Genomic DNA, 18,963 nt, shown 5'->3' with positions numbered 1-18,963 from the left:
TCATCCAATTAAATTATTTAATATCTTTTAGCTTCAGTTAAAAAAGAAGAAATCTCAAGGCCGGTGTGATGATCCACTTTATGATTGCCATAATTTATGACCTTATTTTGCAGTGGTCATTAAGTGAATGCAGCCTTATTAAGCGAAAACAGCAATCATTAGGTAAACATTAAGGGCTCCATACAATTCCTGGAAATCTTGGCTGCACTTTATGGGTTTTCCAGAGGTTATCACCCAGTTGCAATGTGTAAGGTGGAAATTACTAAACACCTGAGAAGTTATCCATTATTACGTCTAACTATATTAAATGAACTTTAAATTAAATCAACTTGGGGTAGGAAGAGATCTTGGAGGTCTTCTAGTTCAACTGCCTGACCATTTCTGTGAGATGGGAGAGAATGGGGGACGGGCAGCTCCTAGCATGCTATTCAATGACATTTGGGGCTGTCAGAATAACAGAATTGGGAAGGACCTTGGAGGTCTTCTAGTCCAACTCCTTCTCAAGCAGGAAACCCTATTTTCAGACAACTGCAGTGTTCCAGGGTTAGAGCACCCCTTAACTTCCGGAGGCAAACTGTTCCACTGATTAATTGTACTCACTGTCCGGAAATTTCTCCTTAATTCCAGGTTGCTTCTCTCCTTGATTCATTTCCATCCATTGTCCTGCCTTCAGGTGCTTTGGAGAATAGGTTGACCTCAAAACACCTGAGCTCAGGACAAGAAGCAATAGATGGAAACTAATCAAGGAGAGAACCAACCTAGAGCTAGGGAGAAATTTCCCTGTTTTGTGTTGCAAGAGCACCAACTAAGAACAGGACGATTCAGGACTGTCCTCAGCTATGGAAGTTCAGGATGATTTGGGGCAAATCATGCTTTTTCAACCCAACTGAAACAGAGATCTGTTGTTCTTGTGAAAAGTTGTAGGAAGCGGTGCTGTATTTTCTAGAGCTCAGATTCTCACAAAGCATAGCAAATGCAGAGTTACCTTAACTAAGAAAAAAGAATATCAGTGACAACTTATAGCTGTCTTTATCCATCTTTACAATACAATACTATACAATAGCAGAGTTGGAAGGGACCTTGGAAGTCTTCTAGTCCAACCCCCTGTCTAGGCAGGAAACCCTATACTGTTTCAGACAAATGTCTATCCAACATCTTCTTAAAGATTTCCAGTGTTGGGGCATTCACAACTTCTTGAGGCAAGCTGTTCCACTGATTAATTGTTCTAACTGTCAGGAAATTTCTCCTCAGTTCTAAGTTGCTTCTCTCCTTGATTAGTTTCCACCCATTGCTTCTTGTTCTACTCTCAGGTGCCTTGGAGAATAGTTTGACTCCCTTGTCTTTGGGGCAGCCCCTCAAATACTGGAACACTGCTATTATGTCTCCCCTAGTCCTTCTTTTCATTAAACTAGACATACCCAGTTCCTGCAACCGTTCCTCATATGTTTTAACCTTCCAGTCCCCTAATCATCTTCTCTGCACTCTTTCTAGAGTCTCCATATCTTGTCTCCGCTCATCCTGGTACTTTTACCTTTTTATTGAGAAGAAAATTTGAGTCTTATTTTTCAGCCTCAAGAGGGCATCGTTGGTCTTTCAAACTTTCATGAATCTCATTTTCCATGATTTACTGGACAGGATCTTGACAAATACATATAAGTTATTAATTAAATCTGAGGATTTTGTCCTTCACAACCACTACATTTAAGCAATTCTTTTATGCTTTTGGGACCAGGCTAGAGGAATGTACCTGTAATGGAAGAAGGAATAACCTGGAGAACAGGAAGAAGAGATGTAACCAAGACAGTGATTGGATTTTAAAAAAAATCTTAGCCTGGGGCAGAAATGTAATTTGAGAAAGTATCTCAGACAGAACCCTCCCTAATTCTCATAAAGAAAAAGTGAGGTGGAGGAAGCATATTCAGACATACAAGATTCAGTTACGGTTATCATATAATAAAAATAGTGTTAGCTTGTGTATGTTTTGTTTACAAGCTTAGTCTACATTGGAGTTCTGACCTGCCTACCCTGGAATATAGGCAGTCCTGGGTTTATGACCGCAATTGAAACCAGAATTTCTGTTGCTAAACAAGGCACCTGTTAAATGAATTGTGCCTAGTTTTGTAACCTTTATATTGCCATGATTATTAAACAAATTGCTAGAACAATAAATAAATAAACCCAATTATTAAAAACGGATGGAGGAACTTGAGAGAGAAAATTCTGAAAATTGTAACAAAACCAACATGGGAACATCATTTAAAAGAAACAAAAATCGAATGTAAAAAACAGGAAAATAAATCCTGTCTGTTCACATATCCTCGACTCATTTTGCATCACAATTCAGCCCACTATGGCCCCTGAAAAGCAAAGCAAAGCCCCCATCCCATCAAAAATTTATCCAGCCTGGCAGTCAACTAGTGAGTTGGATATGGACAGCATGGAAAATGAGAAGATGCTCGAAAGAGAGGTACTGAAAGAGGGAAAACCATGCATGCTTTAAATCTCATCCCATGTTTCGTTCTAATTTTTTCTATTATTGGCATTTGCTCCCAGCCTCTCTGTACAAATACGGCTTCAGCAGAAAAAGTTTTCACATAACGTCTGCTGGCAAATATCTCATTTCTTTAGCCTGTCTCTGCATTACGTCTTATTGAAATGCCAGGATTTCAAAAGAGGCTACACCCATCCCTGTAGGTAGATACATTTGTCAGAAAGAAAGAGAAAAGTTATTCTGATTGGAGGAAAAATTCCACCAGACATTGCCTCTATGCTTGTGTGTGTGTATATGTGTGTGACCATTTAATGGCTAGATTAAAGCCCAGATAAATTTGGAAGTCATTCTCCGGGTTTTATGGTGTGCAATCAGCTTGCACAAATGGCTAAATTGATTTGATACGGCATTGAAGCTGATCCTTCAGTAATGAACTTCCAAACTGAATGTCGGCTACCAGTATTCCCTGTAAATATTGACGTAGCTAATTAACTAATCAACCTTCACTTCCTCCTTGAGCCCCCCAGAAGAAGAGCCTATTCGCAGAAACCATTAACCTCCTTTGGGTGGCTTTGAAAAAGCAGGTTTTAATCTGCGTCAAAGTCAGAAGTTCAAACGTAATCCTAATTAAAGACTCAGGCATGAAAAATCTAAAGAAGAACTAAAAACTCAACAGCCCACTGCTACAATATGCAGTATAATTCATATATACAATTCAAATGAGGAGAAATGCAATAAGGGGTGTCAGAGTGGGAGAAGAGATACAGGTACCCCTTGGCTTACTACTGGCCACTTAACAAACATTTGATGTTGCAATGGATCTCCTAGGGGTACTTATGATCCAGTTTCGAAGTTCTGGTCCCTCACCCCACCCCACCAATCTCCATGGTCATGTTCCCGCACGGCAGTGGGAGAGAGAGAAAGAGAGAGAAAATATAGATACATCCTTAGTAAGACCAAAGAAGTGGAACTAAGATGATTAAAGACATGGAGACAAAAACATATGAAGAACATTTGCAGGAATTGGGTATGGCTAGTCTAGAGAAAAGAAGAATAAGTGTGGGTGACATGATGGAAGTATTCCAGTATTTGAGGGGCTGCCACAAAGAAGAGGAGGTCAACTTATTTATCAAAGCACCAGAAGGCAAGATAAGAAACAATGGATGGAAACTAATCAAAGGGAGAAGCAACCTGGAATTAAGGAGAAACTTCCTAACAGTGAGGACAATTAACCAGTGGAACAGCTGGCCTCCAGAAATTGTGGGTGCTTCATCACTGGAGGTTTTAAAGAAAAGACTGTGCAGCTACCCATCTGAAATGGCATTGTGTCTCCTGCTTGAGCAGGGAGTTGAAGACCTCCAAGGTCCCTTCCAGTTTAGATAGATAGATAGATGGATGCATGCATGCATGCATGCATGCATGCATGGATAAGATAGGTAGGTAATTAGGTAGGTAGGTAGGTAGGTAGGTAGGTAGATGATAGATGATAGATAGATAGATAGATAGATAGATAGATAGATAGATAGATAGATGATAGATAGATAGATAGATGATGATAGATAGATAGATAGATAGATAGATAGATAGATAGATAGATAGATAGATATAAGAGATAAGAGAGAGAGAGAGAGATAGGGGGAGGGCGAGAAACAGAGAGAGATGATAAATAAATAAAAGAGAGAAGGGAGGGAGGGAAAGAGAGAGATGAGAGCTAAATGAAAGAGAGGGGAGAGAGAGAGAGAGAGAGAGAGAGAGAGAGAGAGAGAGAGAGAGAGAGAGAGAGAGAGAGAGAGAGAGAGAGAGAGAGAGAGAGAGAGAGAGAGAGAGAGAGAGAGAGAGAGAGAGAGAGAGAGAGAGAGAGAGAGAGAGAGAGAGAGAGAGAGAGAGAGAGAGAGAGAGAGAGAGAGACCTTAATCCTAGGCCAGGAAACAATTCCAAGTGTCCTTAAGGCATATACGAATGCCTCCATATCCAAAAGAGTTCAAAGTTTGCTAATATTACATATGTGAGCATTAAAGTAGCTGCTGGACTAAATAAGTAGTGCCCTTATTTATCAAATAAAGGGGAATATATTTCATCTCCCTCAGAGTCATGACGTTTGAGATTTCACATCTCAATGAGATTTCATTGAGATACCCGTCTAATCTCACGACATGTTTTTCAACAATACCGCACACGTACCACTTGAAAGTCTGGGCAATCTGATGTATGAGCTCATGAAATGTCTTCTCCTCTCCATCCTCCTTCCTATCCTTCTTTTAGCAAGTCATAATACAGGAGTGTCTGGGACAGTCAAGGATTGTCAGCCTTTCATTTAATTGTTAGCTAAGCTTCTCTTTCCTCAGAAAATAACAGAAATGATTGTTGCGCAGAGTTGCTTTTGGTGGAATGGTCAGGCATTCAAATTTGTTTAATAAAGAAATGAATTAAATGCAGACATAAGCTTTATCCTAAAAAAAAAATGGGTGCACATTTTCTTTCTCTTTTTCATCACGTAGCCTTAATTGTAATTGCAGACTTCTTTGCCTGATGAAGAATTCAGGACCAGCCACATTTAGGGGGCCTCTAAGCCCCTCTGTCCAAGTCTAACAAATGACAAATTGCTGTATTGATTTCTGTTTGCCATATTAATAATCTTGCTTTTTTTCTGACGAAAAAAATCTGTGTATGTTATCTATTAATACTCACAGGCGTAGGAGTGTCTTTGCTTTCCTAACTCTGTTACCCTCCTGCCTTTGGACTGATTATCTCTTGGCATTTTATATTAACCCTTGGTAAGTCATATTCTCTTCTTTTGCTTAACAGTAATCAAAGCCAGCTTCCCCCAACCTGTTGTTCTCCAGATGTGCTCAACCATTGTTCCCATTGGAAGCACAGACAGATGTGAATCTGGAGAACACCAGGCTGAACAAACAAGTTTCCTTTCTTGGTGGGTTTGATTAATTAATCTGAATTTTCCAAAGGGTGAATGCATTTTATTCCTTGAAATAAAAAGGAAAAAAGTGCTGCAAACCAGATCTAAGTGTCTATGGAGATTCTCAGTCATCCAGGTCACGGTTGTTCCAAAGATGCTTTTTCAAGAGGCAACTGGACTTTCTGGTTTTTCTCTGAAGACTTTCTCTTATTATCTGTTGCGGCTCACCAGCAGAGCTGGCAGCAGATTCGGACAGTGAGGAGGTTGGGTAGGAACATGGGCCAGTCTTGGAATCTGGGGAAGGCTCTGATGAGGGCTCTGTGTCGGAGGCAGAGAGGGGGCCAGGGCAGTAAGCAAGTTCTCAGCTGCCTTCAGAGTCAGACATCACTGAGGCAGACAAACAGCTGGAGCCCGTTCCCAGTGTGCGCATGCACAGAGTTTCCAGATGAAGGGAACAGCTAAGGAACAGGGATCGACTTGGGAGTAAGGCCACGGGTGGATGATGAATGGCCCCTCCCAGAGGAAATAAAAGAGGAGCGAAAGGGGAGTGGGGTTTGCAGGTGGGTAAAATGAGGACCCAGATTGTTGGGGGCAATAGGCTGACTCTGTAAACCACTTAGAGAGGGCTGTAAAAGCCCTGTGAAGTAGCATATACTGTAAGTCTAAGTGCTATTGCTAAGTGCTATAACTATGGAACGTATTTGTCTTTTTTCTTGCAGGAGTAAAAATGGATTGAAGAAGAGAAAGCTGACCAAGTATGCGCATTTTATAAATATCAATTATTTAATTAATGCATCGGTATACCCCCATCCCCACCCCCACCCCCCATGCATTTGGTTATAGAAATAGTTTGGCATTAGGGTGGAGGTGTCCAAGGGAAGGAAAGGAAAAGTTTTCAAATCATAAAAACCTGAGGAATAAAAGAATGAAGAGGACGTTGGTTTTTTAAAATCCCTAACAAAATCAGAAGATGAGCCACACCACAGAGGGCACCATATTACGACTTTATAATTGCCAAAATTTCTATAATCAGCCCTGCAAGAATCCTTTCAATTTTGGAACCTGCACTGCCTCGTCTTTGCTCAAGTACTGCCCAAAAACTCAAGGTATCGCTGAAAAATGACATTCCATCATGAGGAACTGTAGGTTTCCCTTTACTTTTCGCTGCAGATCCTTCATGATAAAAAATGTTCTTGACAAATGGAAAATTAAGCACTGGGGAAAAATCAATTATCTCTTGTTAACAATTCCCCAAGGGCTTTGCCTTCGGTTGATTCTCATAAAGCGTGAAAGAAATGAAGGGGGTGGGGAGGGCCCAGGAACATTCCTGTTATCAAACTGTTCCATCACTCAAACACGGTTGCTAATTATTCACTGAATCATTAATGAGAGCAGGTAAACAGCGGTAATTAATTGTTGATAAGAGACAAGTTCCTTGGGATTTTGTGGCTTTAAGGAAAAGAAGCTCACACGTCTACTCCAATCTTTACAAATTGGAGCACAGAAATTAGACAAGAAGAGTGGCTGACTTTTCTTCATTACAGGTGGTCCTTGACATACAACTCTTTGTTTAATTATCATTTGAAGTTATAATGCCCGCCCCACCCCCCAAGGCAACCTGATTTCAAAGTTATGATGGCTGTACACACACAGGTACATACACACATCCTACAGACCAGGGGTGAGGTCCGACTGCTGCTACTGCCAGTTCACACAGGGATGTGCCCCCCACATGCGCAGTACTTTAAAAAAAACAAGATGGCGGTGCCTACGGTGCCTCAGAAAGAACCAGTTCGGGGGCATGGCAGGCCTAGCTACTACCTACTTGGCCGAACCGGTTCGAACAATAGGAACCCACCTCTGCTCCAGTCACATGATCACAATTTGGGCACTTGGCAATCAGCACAGCTTTATGGCCATTTGTAACTTCTGATGGTCACATGACTGCAGTTTTCAATGTTTTTGCCTGTTTCTGACATCTACTTTAAAGGTAAAGGTAAAAGTTCCCCTCGAACATATGTGCTAGTCATTTCCGACTCTAAGGGGCGGTGCTCATCTCCATTTCAAAGCCGAAGAGCCAGCGCTGTCCAAAGACGTCTCTGTGGTCATGTGGCCAGCATGACTAGACGCCGAAGACGCACAGAACGCTGTTACCTTCCCACCAAAGGTGGTTTCTATTTTTCCACTTGCATTTTTACGTGCTTCCGAACTGCTAGGTTGACAGAAGCTGGGATAAGTAACAAGTGCTCACTCCGTTACGCTCCGCTAACGGAGTGAGAACTGCCGAACTGCCGAACTGCCAACCTTTCTGATCAACAAGCTCAGTGCCTTAGCCACTGAGCCACCGCATTTCTTCTGGCATCATTTATGGCAAAAAACAGCCCGTAAAATGGATTTATTTAATGACCATAGCGATCACCCAACAGCTATGACATTGGCTTAATTGCCACTACAAAAAATAAAAAATAAAAAATAATGATCCCATGATGCCTTCATTTACAATCATAACAATTTACAACCGTAATTCCTGCCTCTATTATGGTCGTACGTTGAGGACTACCTGTATTCGGGAAATAAGAGGTTAGAAGAACAGGATGGAATCCTCACCTGTAAGAAGTTTTTTAGAGGACTGAGTCCTGCTGAAAATAGTCAACAAAACATTACAATTTCCTAATATTGAATGAGGTAATAAACCTGGTCCGGACTGCAGTATTTCAGATAGTAGAATTAACACGTGTGAATGTGCCTTAACCTTCTGCCAATTGCTGAGGTATAAAATAAAATATTGGGGACAAGGATTTCAGACTTCCTGTTCTATGATTTCATGTATACAGTATATAAGAAACAGACTTTAGATGTCTTTAGGGGAAGGCAAGACTGTGCAATAGACAGGTGTATCATTGCATGCAAAGACAAGATTTTCATCAGCTGTCATGACACAAATTGCATGTGGAGTGATGGCCCACTTTTGATATCATTGTGGCTGATGACAGATGCCTGGGGGTGAAGAATTCAGTCAGGTGAGGAGGGGCCTTTCCCTGCTTGTGGTATGACATGAGGTAATTCAAATACTATCAGCTCACCTGCTATTTGTATAGGAAGGAGTGCTAGCTTTTATTTATTTTATCCTATCTTATTCTAGATAAGACATGAACTGAGAAGAGATGCATGTGAGTGAGGACAGTGAAATTGTGTAGCTATCTCTGGAATATATATTTTTTTAAAAAGACTATTCTGGCCTCACTTCTATCTGACATATCGTATTTTATTGATGTTTCTCTCATCCAGTTCCAAGTTAGTTGGATACAGACATAAATTACTCCTTCAGCTTCCTGGTTCAATTACCAAATGGTGACTTTTGTGAATGACATAACTTTCTTTACTTCTTTCTGTATGCATTTTTTAAAAAGCCCTGTCCAGCTGGATGATTTTGACAGCTACGTCAAGGATATGGCCAAAGATTCTGATTACAAATTCTCTCTGCAATTTGAGGTAATCCCAGTTCAGCTATCGGCTATTTAAATTCTATGGAAGTAAGTGAGTAAATGAACTAGATAGTATATTTAGACTTTTCCACTTCAAAGTGGGGTGGGAGCGGAGGGATTATTACTTCTTAAATATCATTTTCTTTTCCATTTCTTTTTAAAACTTTCCTTGCATGAAGAAGAGAGGTCTCATACTTTCCTTTAAGCAGGGAGATAATCTAAGAGCCACCTCTTCTTTATTATGGGAGAAAAGACTTAATACAGTGGTACCTTGCTTCTCATCCTTAATTGGTTCTGGGAGGCGCAATGAGTACTAAAAACAATGAGTACCAAACTGATTTTTCCCTTAAAGAATAATGTAGTGAGTCACAAGGTAGCCGAAACCAACAAGGTCTAGCTAGTGCATTGAGTACCAAACAAACAATGACTATTGGGGTGAAAATGCATGTCAAAATGTGTTGAGTACCAAATTCAATGAGTTTCAAAGCAGTTGGGTACCAAGGCCTAGGAAGAAGACACCAATGGTCAACGACTTACAAAGATAATGTAGTGTGCATTTTGCAAATGTAGGTAGGATGAATGAAGAAATTTCTTTCCCACATAATCCCACTAATGTTTGATGCGGATAAAAACATTACTATCTATTTATTCAGATAAGTAAGTATTCATTCGCAAAGATGATTTCTCTTAGTCTCAGAATTCCTCTTTTACTTAATTGTATTATTCCTTTTTTAGCTCTCACCCCTCATGTTGTGCATTTTGTCCAATGGAGGAAAGAAAAGCAAACAAATACCAAGTCAACATAAAATAATGGTTCACTCATGCAATTGCCTCCCTTATTGGGGTTTAGCCCAGCTGTTCTTTGAAAACAAATGGTTTGCCTTGATTATGATGTTTTTATTGAGTTACCTTGCCTAATGATAAAGATGCTGATACAAAAGATGTCTAAGCATAAAAGTGTGTTTGTCTGTCACACTCAGGAACTGAAACTGATTGGGCTGGAAACCCCACATTTTGCAGCGGATCTTCCCATGAATCGCAGCAAAAACCGCTACACAAATATCCTGCCATGTAAGTTATTATTTTAGGAGGGAGTTGTTGTATGTAACACCAGACTTTGTATAGATGACATGGAATATCAGCACCAAAGTGTAGCATTGTTGGGAAAACTACCAACTATATTTTTTCATGTATTCTCAGCATTTTGCTTTTTCTGTTACCTTCCTTGCCTGCTTATTTTTTTCCTTCTGAACTACAGAAAGACATAAATTTACCACATAGTATTATGTTATTACAGTAATTCAACTAATACAACTACCTTTTGTTGAACATAAAAGCATAGCACTCCTGTGACTTGCGTTCCTGCCAGCTTTTTCTATATTTAAATCTAACTCATAGAATATTTTCCTTCCTTCCTTCCTTCTTCCCTCTCTCTCTCCATCCCTCCCTCCCTCCCTGGAGTAAGGTTAGTTTAAGGTTATCAAATGGACTTTTAATGTGTTTCTGGTAATCCAGAAGTGAAGGGTTTTTCTGGGTGATAGTCATGAAGTACTTCTTCTCCCCTGTATATAAAAATATGAATGTATGACGTATCAGCTACTGAAAGTTGATTGACTCTTGATTTTTTCCCCAAATGCATTCATAAATTTTCAGAGACTCAATTCCAAAATTTGTGATATGTATTTATGTTGAATGTGTCATTGGATCTGTTGTCTTTTTGCAGATGACTTCAGCCGTGTTCAGTTGGTTTCAATGAATGAAGAAGAAGGCTCCGATTACATTAATGCCAACTACATCCCTGTAAGTAACCTGGATTCAGATAAGTGAAAATACAGCTGTATTTTCATAGCTTGGGAAATACTATCCAGTCTGTAATAGCAATAGCACCTAGACTTACCTGTGTTTCCCCGAAAATAAGACAGGGTCTTATTTTCTTTTGACCCCCCCAAAAAATATTGATTGGGTCTTATTATCGGGGGGTGGGCTTATTGTTTTGGGGTTTCTGGGTGGCTGCTCTCTTGCGAGCGGGCACCCGAAGAGCCAGGCACAGCCTCAGAGGCAAACGGCTGTGTGGCACTGTTGCAGCAGCACAATACACCAGCCATGAGGTGACCATGCTCACGAGCAGCCACCCGGCAACCCCCCTTTCCAGCCGGGCAGAGCACCACTCACTGACCCAGTGATATCCCAAAGGCGCTAAGCCACGTGGTGCTCTGCCCTCCCTCCAGCTTCTGTGGCTTGGCGCATTCGGGATACCCTTAGGTCAGTGCATGGTGCTCTGCCCGGCTGGAAAGGGAGGTTGCGCGATCGCCTGTTCCGTCTCCAACTGGTGTGCCTCCCAACCTCACCATGCCCTGGTCCAGCTCTCCCTGCAGGGTGCCGCTGCCGAGCTCAGAGCATAACCCATTCTCCGGCTTCCAAACTCCGGAGATCTGCAGCCAAGTCTTTCGGCAGCGGCCGCTCTGGGAATATGCTCTATGGTTGTGGGCTGGCTGCTGGCAGAGCGTACTCCCAGAGCATACAACCATAGAGCGTATTCCCAGAGTGGCAACTTCCGGAAGACTCGGCATCCTATCTCCGTGCTTTTGAAGCAGCAGAAAAAGCCATGCGGCGGTGGTGGGCAGCAGCGGAGATGCTCTGGCTCTGCAGCGAGAGTTAGGCAAGGGCATCATGAGGCTGGGAGGCGCATGAGTGGGGAGCGGAAATGCCGCTTGCGCAACCCCCCTCTTTAGCTATGCAGAGCCCCATTCACTGACCTAGGGGCATTCCAAAGGCACCAAGCCGCAGGAGCCGGAGGGCGGCGAACAGGCACTCACACGGCTTGGCGATACTCCTAGGTCAGTGAATGGCACTGTGCCTGGCTGGAAAGTGGGGTTGCCAGGCGGCTACTCATGAGTGGTCACCTCATGGCTGGTGTATTGCGCTGCTGCAACAGCGCAACACAGCCGTTCGACCCTGAGGCTGTGCCCGGCTCTTTAGGAGCCCGCTCGCAAGAGAGCAACCGCCCAGCAACCCTCCCTCTCCAGCTGGGCACAGCACTGCTCACCGACCTAGCGGTATCCTGAATGGGCCAAGCAATGCAAGCCTTTGCCCCCCAACCCTTTCCTGCGGCTTGGCACCTTTAGGATACCACTAGGTCGGTGAGTGACACTCTGCCTGGCTGGAGGGGAGCTTATTTTCGGGTGAGGGCTTACATTTTTGCCCACCCCAAAAATGTGGCATGGCGGGACATGTCGTATTTTTGGGGAAACACGCTATATACTGATTCATAGTGCTTTACAGCCCTCTCTAAGTGGTTTACAAAGTTAGCATATTGCCTCCAACGATCTGAGTCCTCATTTTACTCACCTCGGAAGGATGGAAAACAGAGTCAACCTTGAGCCAGTCAGGACTGAACTTCTGGCAGTGGGCAGAATCAGCCAGCAGTGCTGCATTCTAACGACTGCACCACCACAACTCTCGTAATGTATGTAAACACTTAAAATTGTTCCCTCTAATAGCAATTCTAGTTTATGGCATGCCAATTAGCTCCAAAGTTAACAGGGTCACTTAAACATAAGAATGATGATTCTGCTTATGTCAGGGTTCCAAGTAATAGTTCCATTATAAGCAAAATCTCCAAGGCAGATAGGTCCCTCAAAGAATAGATTTATTGGAAATATCATATTGCCACATATCTGGTGAAAACCGACTCTGAAAGGTCACTCGGTTTTCACCTAATTAAATGTGAAAGTTTCCCCCCCAGTCCCAAACGATCAGTCACATGGCCCAATCAAGGCAGTGTCCACTGGTCTGGTGACATCACTCCTCCTTCCTCGGGCCAGGTGTAAGAACATCCTTGGTTCCCAAGAGAAAGTATTTTATTTTTGTCAGAGTTTGTTGCAGAAAAATCAAATCCAGAAAGCACACACAGATAACTGATTCGGCTGGATTTATTAACTTCTTTATATACATAATAACATGGATAAATTTACAATACAATAGTAGATTATTTCAACGTGGTAGAAGTTACAAGCAGAACACAAGCAGGAGAGAACAGTTAGTTTCACTTCAGAGTTCAGAGCAGACAGAGTAGTTTCAGTTTCGATTCTCAGCACAGGCTCAGATCTGTTTAAACTCCCATTGGCTGACTTAGCAGCTATGACTATTTATTGGCTGACCTTGTTATCATGTCTCTCCCAGACATTAATATTCTAACAGTTTTGACCACACAGCCCCAGCTATCTCTAATCCCCACTCCCTTTCCCTCAGCTCTGAAGCTACAAGATGGCTCCGGCCAGATCAGCTTCAGGGTTGATAGACTGCTTAAGCAACACACACAAAATATAACTTGGAGGAGATTGATTATCTGGACCCGCGCCAGTCCGGCTTCCGGCCGGGCCATAGCACGGAGACGGCTTTGGTCGCGTTGGTAGATGATCTCTGGAGGGCCAGAGATGGGGGTTGTTCCTCCATCTTGGTCCTATTAGACCTCTCGGCGGCTTTTGATACCATCGACCATGGTATCCAATTGCATCGACTGGAGGGGTTGGGGGTGAGGGGCACCGTTCTGCGGTGGTTCTCCTCCTACCTCTCTGGCTGAGCGCAATTTGTGTTGGCAGGGGGGCAGAGGTCGACCTTGAGGCCGCTCACTTGTGGGGTGCCGCAGGGGTCGGTCCTCTCGCCTCTCCTGTTCAACACATATATGAAGCCGCTGGGCGAGATCATTCGTGGGTTCGGGGTAGATTACCATCTGTACGCAGATGACACCCAGCTGTACATTTCTACCCCGAACCACCCCAACGATGCCGTCGAAGTGATGTCCCGGTGTCTGGAAGCCGTACGGATCTGGATGGGAAGTAACAGACTCAAGCTCAACCCGTCCAAGACGGAGTGGCTGTGGCTACCGGCACCCCGGTTCAACCAGTTGATCCCATCACTGGCCATTGGGGGTGAACATCTGGCCCCCGTGGATCGGGTGCGCAATTTGGGCGTCCTCCTAGATACCCGGCTGTCAATGGATGACTATGTGACAGCCGTGGCAAGGGGGGCGTTCCACCAGGTCCGCCTGGTGCGCCAACTGCGTCCCCTATTGGACCGGGCTGCCCTCCGCACAGTCACCCATGCGCTTGTGACGTCCCGGCTGGACTACTGTAACGCTCTCTACATGGGGCTCCCCTTGAGATGTACCCGAAGGCTGCAGCTTGTCCAGAATGCGGCCGCGCAGGCAGTTTTGGGAGCCACTAGGTACTCCCATGTAACACCTCTCCTGCGCGGGCTGCACTGGCTTCCTGTGGCCTTCCGGGTGCGTTTCAAGGTGCTGATTATCATTTTTAAAGCGTTCCATGGCACAGGACCTAGGTATTTGCGGGATCGCATCCTGCCCCATACATCCCTTCAACCGATTCGCTCACACAGAGAGGGACTTCTCCGGGTGCCGTCCACTAGGCTATGCCAGCGGGCGACGCCCAGGGGAAGGGCCTTCTCTGTGATGGGCCCGACCCTCTGGAATGACCTTCCCCCTAATATCAGAACAACTACAGATCTCCGCTCCTTCCGCAAGAAGCTAAAAACTCACCTGTTCAATTTAGCCGGCCTGGCCTAATTCCAACTTCCCACCCCATGCCTGTATTTTTAAATTCGAGGGGTTGGTTTTAGGTCGTGTTTTAATTTTTAAGTAACTTGTACAGGGCTCTAGGTTTATTCTGGTTTTAAGAGTATTTATTATGTATTTGGTTTTTAATGTGCTTCCTGTACACCGCCCTGAGTCCCCTCGGGGAGAGGGTGCGGTCTATAAATCAAATAAACTTAAACTTAAACATAAACTTAACACACACAGCAGTTACCATATTTTTCGGAGTATAAGATGCTCCAGAGTATAAGACGCACCAAGATTTTGAAGAGACAAATTTTTAGAAAAAGTTTTTGCACTCTGCAGACCTCCCCAAAATGGCCCATTTTTTTGCAAAAAAGGGGGCATGATTAGCCTTTAGGAAGCTTGTAGAGTGGTCCTGGGCAGGTGCCCCCCCCCCATGAGCAAAAAATGGCTCATTTTTCGCAAAAACTGGCCCATTTTTTTTGTCAAAAAAGGGGCATGAATAGCCCTTAGGAGGCTTGCAGAGTGTTCCTGGGGGCTGAGGGGGCAAAACTGAGCAAAAAAACCGGTCCATTTTGCATTCATTTCTGCCCTCCCCAGCCTCCAGGAGCACTCTGAAAACCTTCTAAAGGCTCTGCACAGCCATTTTGATAAAGGGGGCGGGGTTTTGGGAGGCAAAAAAATGCAGTATTCAGTGTATAAGACGCACCCTGATTTTCAGCCTTTTTTTTTTTGAGGGAAAAGGGTGCGTCTTATACTCTGAAAAATATGGTACATAAGAATTAATCATTCTGCAAATATCTTTGGGAAGAAACTATAATCTGATGTGGTTTAAAATGCACCATTTATTTAAAAAGATATGCCAATAAAAGAATACTGTAATAAGCCTTTTCTTTTGTAGGGTTATAACTCTCCACAAGAGTATATTGCAACACAAGGACCACTCCCTGAGACAAGGAATGACTTTTGGAAGATGCTTCTCCAGCAGAAGTCACAAATCGTTGTTATGTTGACTCAGTGCAATGAGAAGAGAAGGGTATGTAGACCGAGCAGGGCATTCAATGAAATAATGTCTGAGGTCACTTCCTATTCTATCATTCTAGATCCTTTCTCTTGGAACAGGAGTCTTGCTGAAATTCTACATCTAGCATTATCTGTGTGTGTCCATTTAAGTCATTTCTTGGCTACTGGGAAATGCCTGCACAGGTTCCTGCAGTCTTCTAAGCAAGATTTGGGAAGTGGTTTTAGTGCTGAGAGAGAGGGACTGGCCCAAGGTCACCCAGCAAGCTTTGTGCCCAAGGTTGGACTGGAACTCCAAGATTCTCCGTTTAACTACTACATTAAACTGCTAACCTTCTTGCTGCCTTCTTGTTTCCTCCAACACTTTTATTGGAAGACTAGCTGATAACCTGGCATTTATTTATTTATGCTAACCGGGTATTTATTTATTTATTCTAATCCTGTATTAGACAGGAAAAGGAAGGAATGAGTGCATGCATGCATGCATGCATGCATACATACATACATACATACATATCAGTGGTGAGTTGCAGATGGTACACCTCAGTACGGGCGTACCGGAACCTGCCCGGACCACCAGGTATCATTCTGGTACGGTGCTGCGGAGGGCCCACCCACCCGCCCGAGCTCCTTACCTGTCTTTAAAGTCTTTAAAGTCTTCGGCACTTCCGTGCATGCGTACGACACATACTGTGCATGCGCTCCACTGAGCAGCTGGAGCATCACAGAGGCTTGCGGAGGCATCACTGGACAGTAAGACGCATGCAAGCGCACCACGCGTCCATGTGGACGACAATGGGCCCGTTCCAACTGTACCGGTTGAAACGGGATCCGAAACCCACCACTGATACATACATATATCACAGAAAGGGGGAATAGTTAGCTCCCTCCCATATTTGGGCATACCAGGGGTTGTAACACAAATACATACCTATTTCCCTGGCTCAGCTGTTAAGGAGGAGAGCCTGTGGCTTAGTGGCTAAGACATCTGCCTAATATGTAATGCAGCCCAGGTTCAAATTCCCAGTAAGGGTATGGCTAACTGATGAGAGCTAAATAGCTTGAAATAGATCTATACTAGTCTCCCTTTATTTATTTATCAGCACAAATACAACATACACACACACACACACAGTGTCAAGGCAAAGTAATGCTGGAACACACACATACACACCAACTTGAATCCAAAATGCACACTATCACTGTCAAAAGTACTGTGATTTGACACTATAGATATAATTCATTCCTTTTCATTTCAGCGGCCCAGGCGTTCCAGAGTTATGCTGGAACACACACACAAAGACACACACCAAGCGGTGTTAAGGATGTCTTACCCCACACACACAATATTTGTTTCCAGAAAGAAACTCGTCTGTGTACCAAATTTGGTTGAAATTGCTTGAGGGGTACCAGAGTATTGTTGGAGCACACCCACAGCTATTTACACAGAGAGAGAGAGAGATTAAGTATATGTAGAAGACCAATTCATCCTTATTAGCTCTTCCTGCAACACAACTAAAGGAATTGATGGATCTCAGATACAGCTGTTCTTTTACTGTACAATACCAAATATTTTTGGACATAGGCTTTTAGCAAATTTACTGGGATATTTAAGCACTATAACCAGGGAATAAAGGAATTGCAACTGGAAATAAAGCTGGGGCCAGTGGATCTCCAGCAATAATGTTATATTTCTACACTTGGAGACAACCAGTTAACATATGGGCAACCGTATTTTGCACCAGCTGTAGATTTTGAAAAGTCTTCAATCGCCGTTGCATGCAAAAAGCATTACAGTAAGTTCAACTGTGAGATGAAAAAAGGCACAAATGACTGTTGCCAATACTTCCCACTCCAGCAATAGCTACAATTAGCAGACAAAGTCAGTCTGATTGAGGTGAATATTAATTCTTTGGGAACTAATGAATTAGGTTTGTTTCCCCTTTTTGGATGCTCACACAATAAACCATCTTGCTAATCTTGAACAGTTAATCATACGGGCTAACAAGACTAAAAGGGAAATCTTAGATAGCCACTTCACTCAGTATAGGCCAGTGGTCACTAACTGGGGGTCCGTGGACCATTGGTGGTCCATGAGAAAATTTTGTGGTCCGCAGAAAATATATTTGCAATTTTTATATTGCATTAAATCAGAGGTCCTCAAACTATGGTCCCTGGGGCAGCTACGTGCAATGAACGTTTGTGTTGCTGCAGAGAGTCTCCCCCTTTGGGGCCGTTTTGTGTGGGTCAAAGGGAGGAAGAAATTCCGACTTGGGGTCTGCTTCAGCCTGCTGGTGTGGGGCTTTGGCCAAAGGATGGAGGGAAGAGCTGGTGGCAAAGAGCCAGAGGGCCTTGTTCCAATGGGACTGCATCATGGCCTGGAACTGGCTGACCATCTCAGCCTGCTGAGCCTCCAGGAGCTGGTCCCTGGCCTTGCACTCCCGCAGGTCTTCCCTCTGCTTGGAAAGCCCATGCTCGTAGTCCTCAGTGAGGTGCTTCTGCTGAGCCTCCTTCTCGGTCAGATCCAATTTGAACTGAGCTGTTTTGCCAACTCTTTCTCATGGTGGCTGCTTAGCTCCAACAACTGCTTCCTGTTGGGGCCCTAAGGAGCCCGGGCAGAAAGGCGAGGAGGGGCTGGCAGGGGAGGGGCGAGAGGAGGCTGGTGAGGCACCCCTTGACATGAGTGACATTGAGTTGGCCACACCCGCCCAGTCACATGATCACCTAGCCATGCCCACCCAGCCGGCCATTAGGCAGATTAGTGGTCCACGGGATTTAAAATTATGAATTTAGTGGTCCCTGAGGTCCGAAAGATTGGTGATCCCTGGTATAGGCCACACTGAGCTAGACAGACCAGCAGGCTAATTCAGTTTAAGGCAAGTGCCTTCATTTTAAACTTCCCTGGAACAAAATAATAAAAAAAATTCTTTGTGTGTTTGTTTGTAATTTATTTGCCTGGAGCTACCCTAGGTAGCTTTCAACAATAAAATAGACAAAAAATGATTTAAAAATGTAAGCATAACAATAGCAGAGGAATGAAACAATAACAATAAACAATGGAAGAACAATAATATGAAATTTAAAAGATGGGCAGAGGGGGAGCAGGAATGCAGGCCGTTTCTCAAGCAGAATTTGCCCAGATGCAATAAATAAGCATTGAGGTTTACGCACAACCTGAAAGGTAATTTCTTTTAAGGCACCGACAGTGCTGGTTAAGGCAGATTGAGCAGGAGTAGGAAAAACATGATTGCAGGCAGGTTTGCTCATCTTTCTTTTTCTCAGTGGTACCTTCCCTCTGGAATGAGCTGCCCCCGGAACTTCGCATAATCCCTGACCTCCGGTCCTTCCGACGCGCCCTAAAAAGTTGGCTTTTCCAGCAAGCCTGCCTGGCCTGTTAATTTTAACTTATTTTAAATGTATTGTCTTTTAAATTCAGTTTGTTTTTTTGGATATGGATTTAATTTTTTTTAAAACTTTT

At 43.6% G+C, this 18,963-nt stretch overlaps 1 protein-coding gene across 1 annotated transcript in view; it reads left to right on the top strand.

The window, feature by feature from the left end:
• The window catches only part of PTPRO (protein tyrosine phosphatase receptor type O), an 85,427-nt gene that overhangs the window by 50,991 nt on the left and 15,473 nt on the right, over positions 1–18,963 (top strand). The window contains exons 16-21 of the mRNA XM_081956901.1: positions 5,182–5,265; positions 6,125–6,160; positions 8,816–8,897; positions 9,871–9,961; positions 10,614–10,690; positions 15,367–15,501. Coding sequence (XP_081813027.1) covers positions 5,182–5,265; positions 6,125–6,160; positions 8,816–8,897; positions 9,871–9,961; positions 10,614–10,690; positions 15,367–15,501 — 505 coding nt within the window. The remainder of the gene's footprint in view (positions 1–5,181; positions 5,266–6,124; positions 6,161–8,815; positions 8,898–9,870; positions 9,962–10,613; positions 10,691–15,366; positions 15,502–18,963) is intronic.

The sequence above is a fragment of the Natrix helvetica genome (genome assembly GCF_964273705.1).
Source record: "Natrix helvetica genome assembly, chromosome: 6".
Lineage (NCBI taxonomy): Eukaryota > Metazoa > Chordata > Lepidosauria > Squamata > Natricidae > Natrix > Natrix helvetica.
The sequence above is the reverse complement of the archived record's forward strand: the minus strand, read 5'-3'. Positions and strand labels throughout refer to the sequence as shown.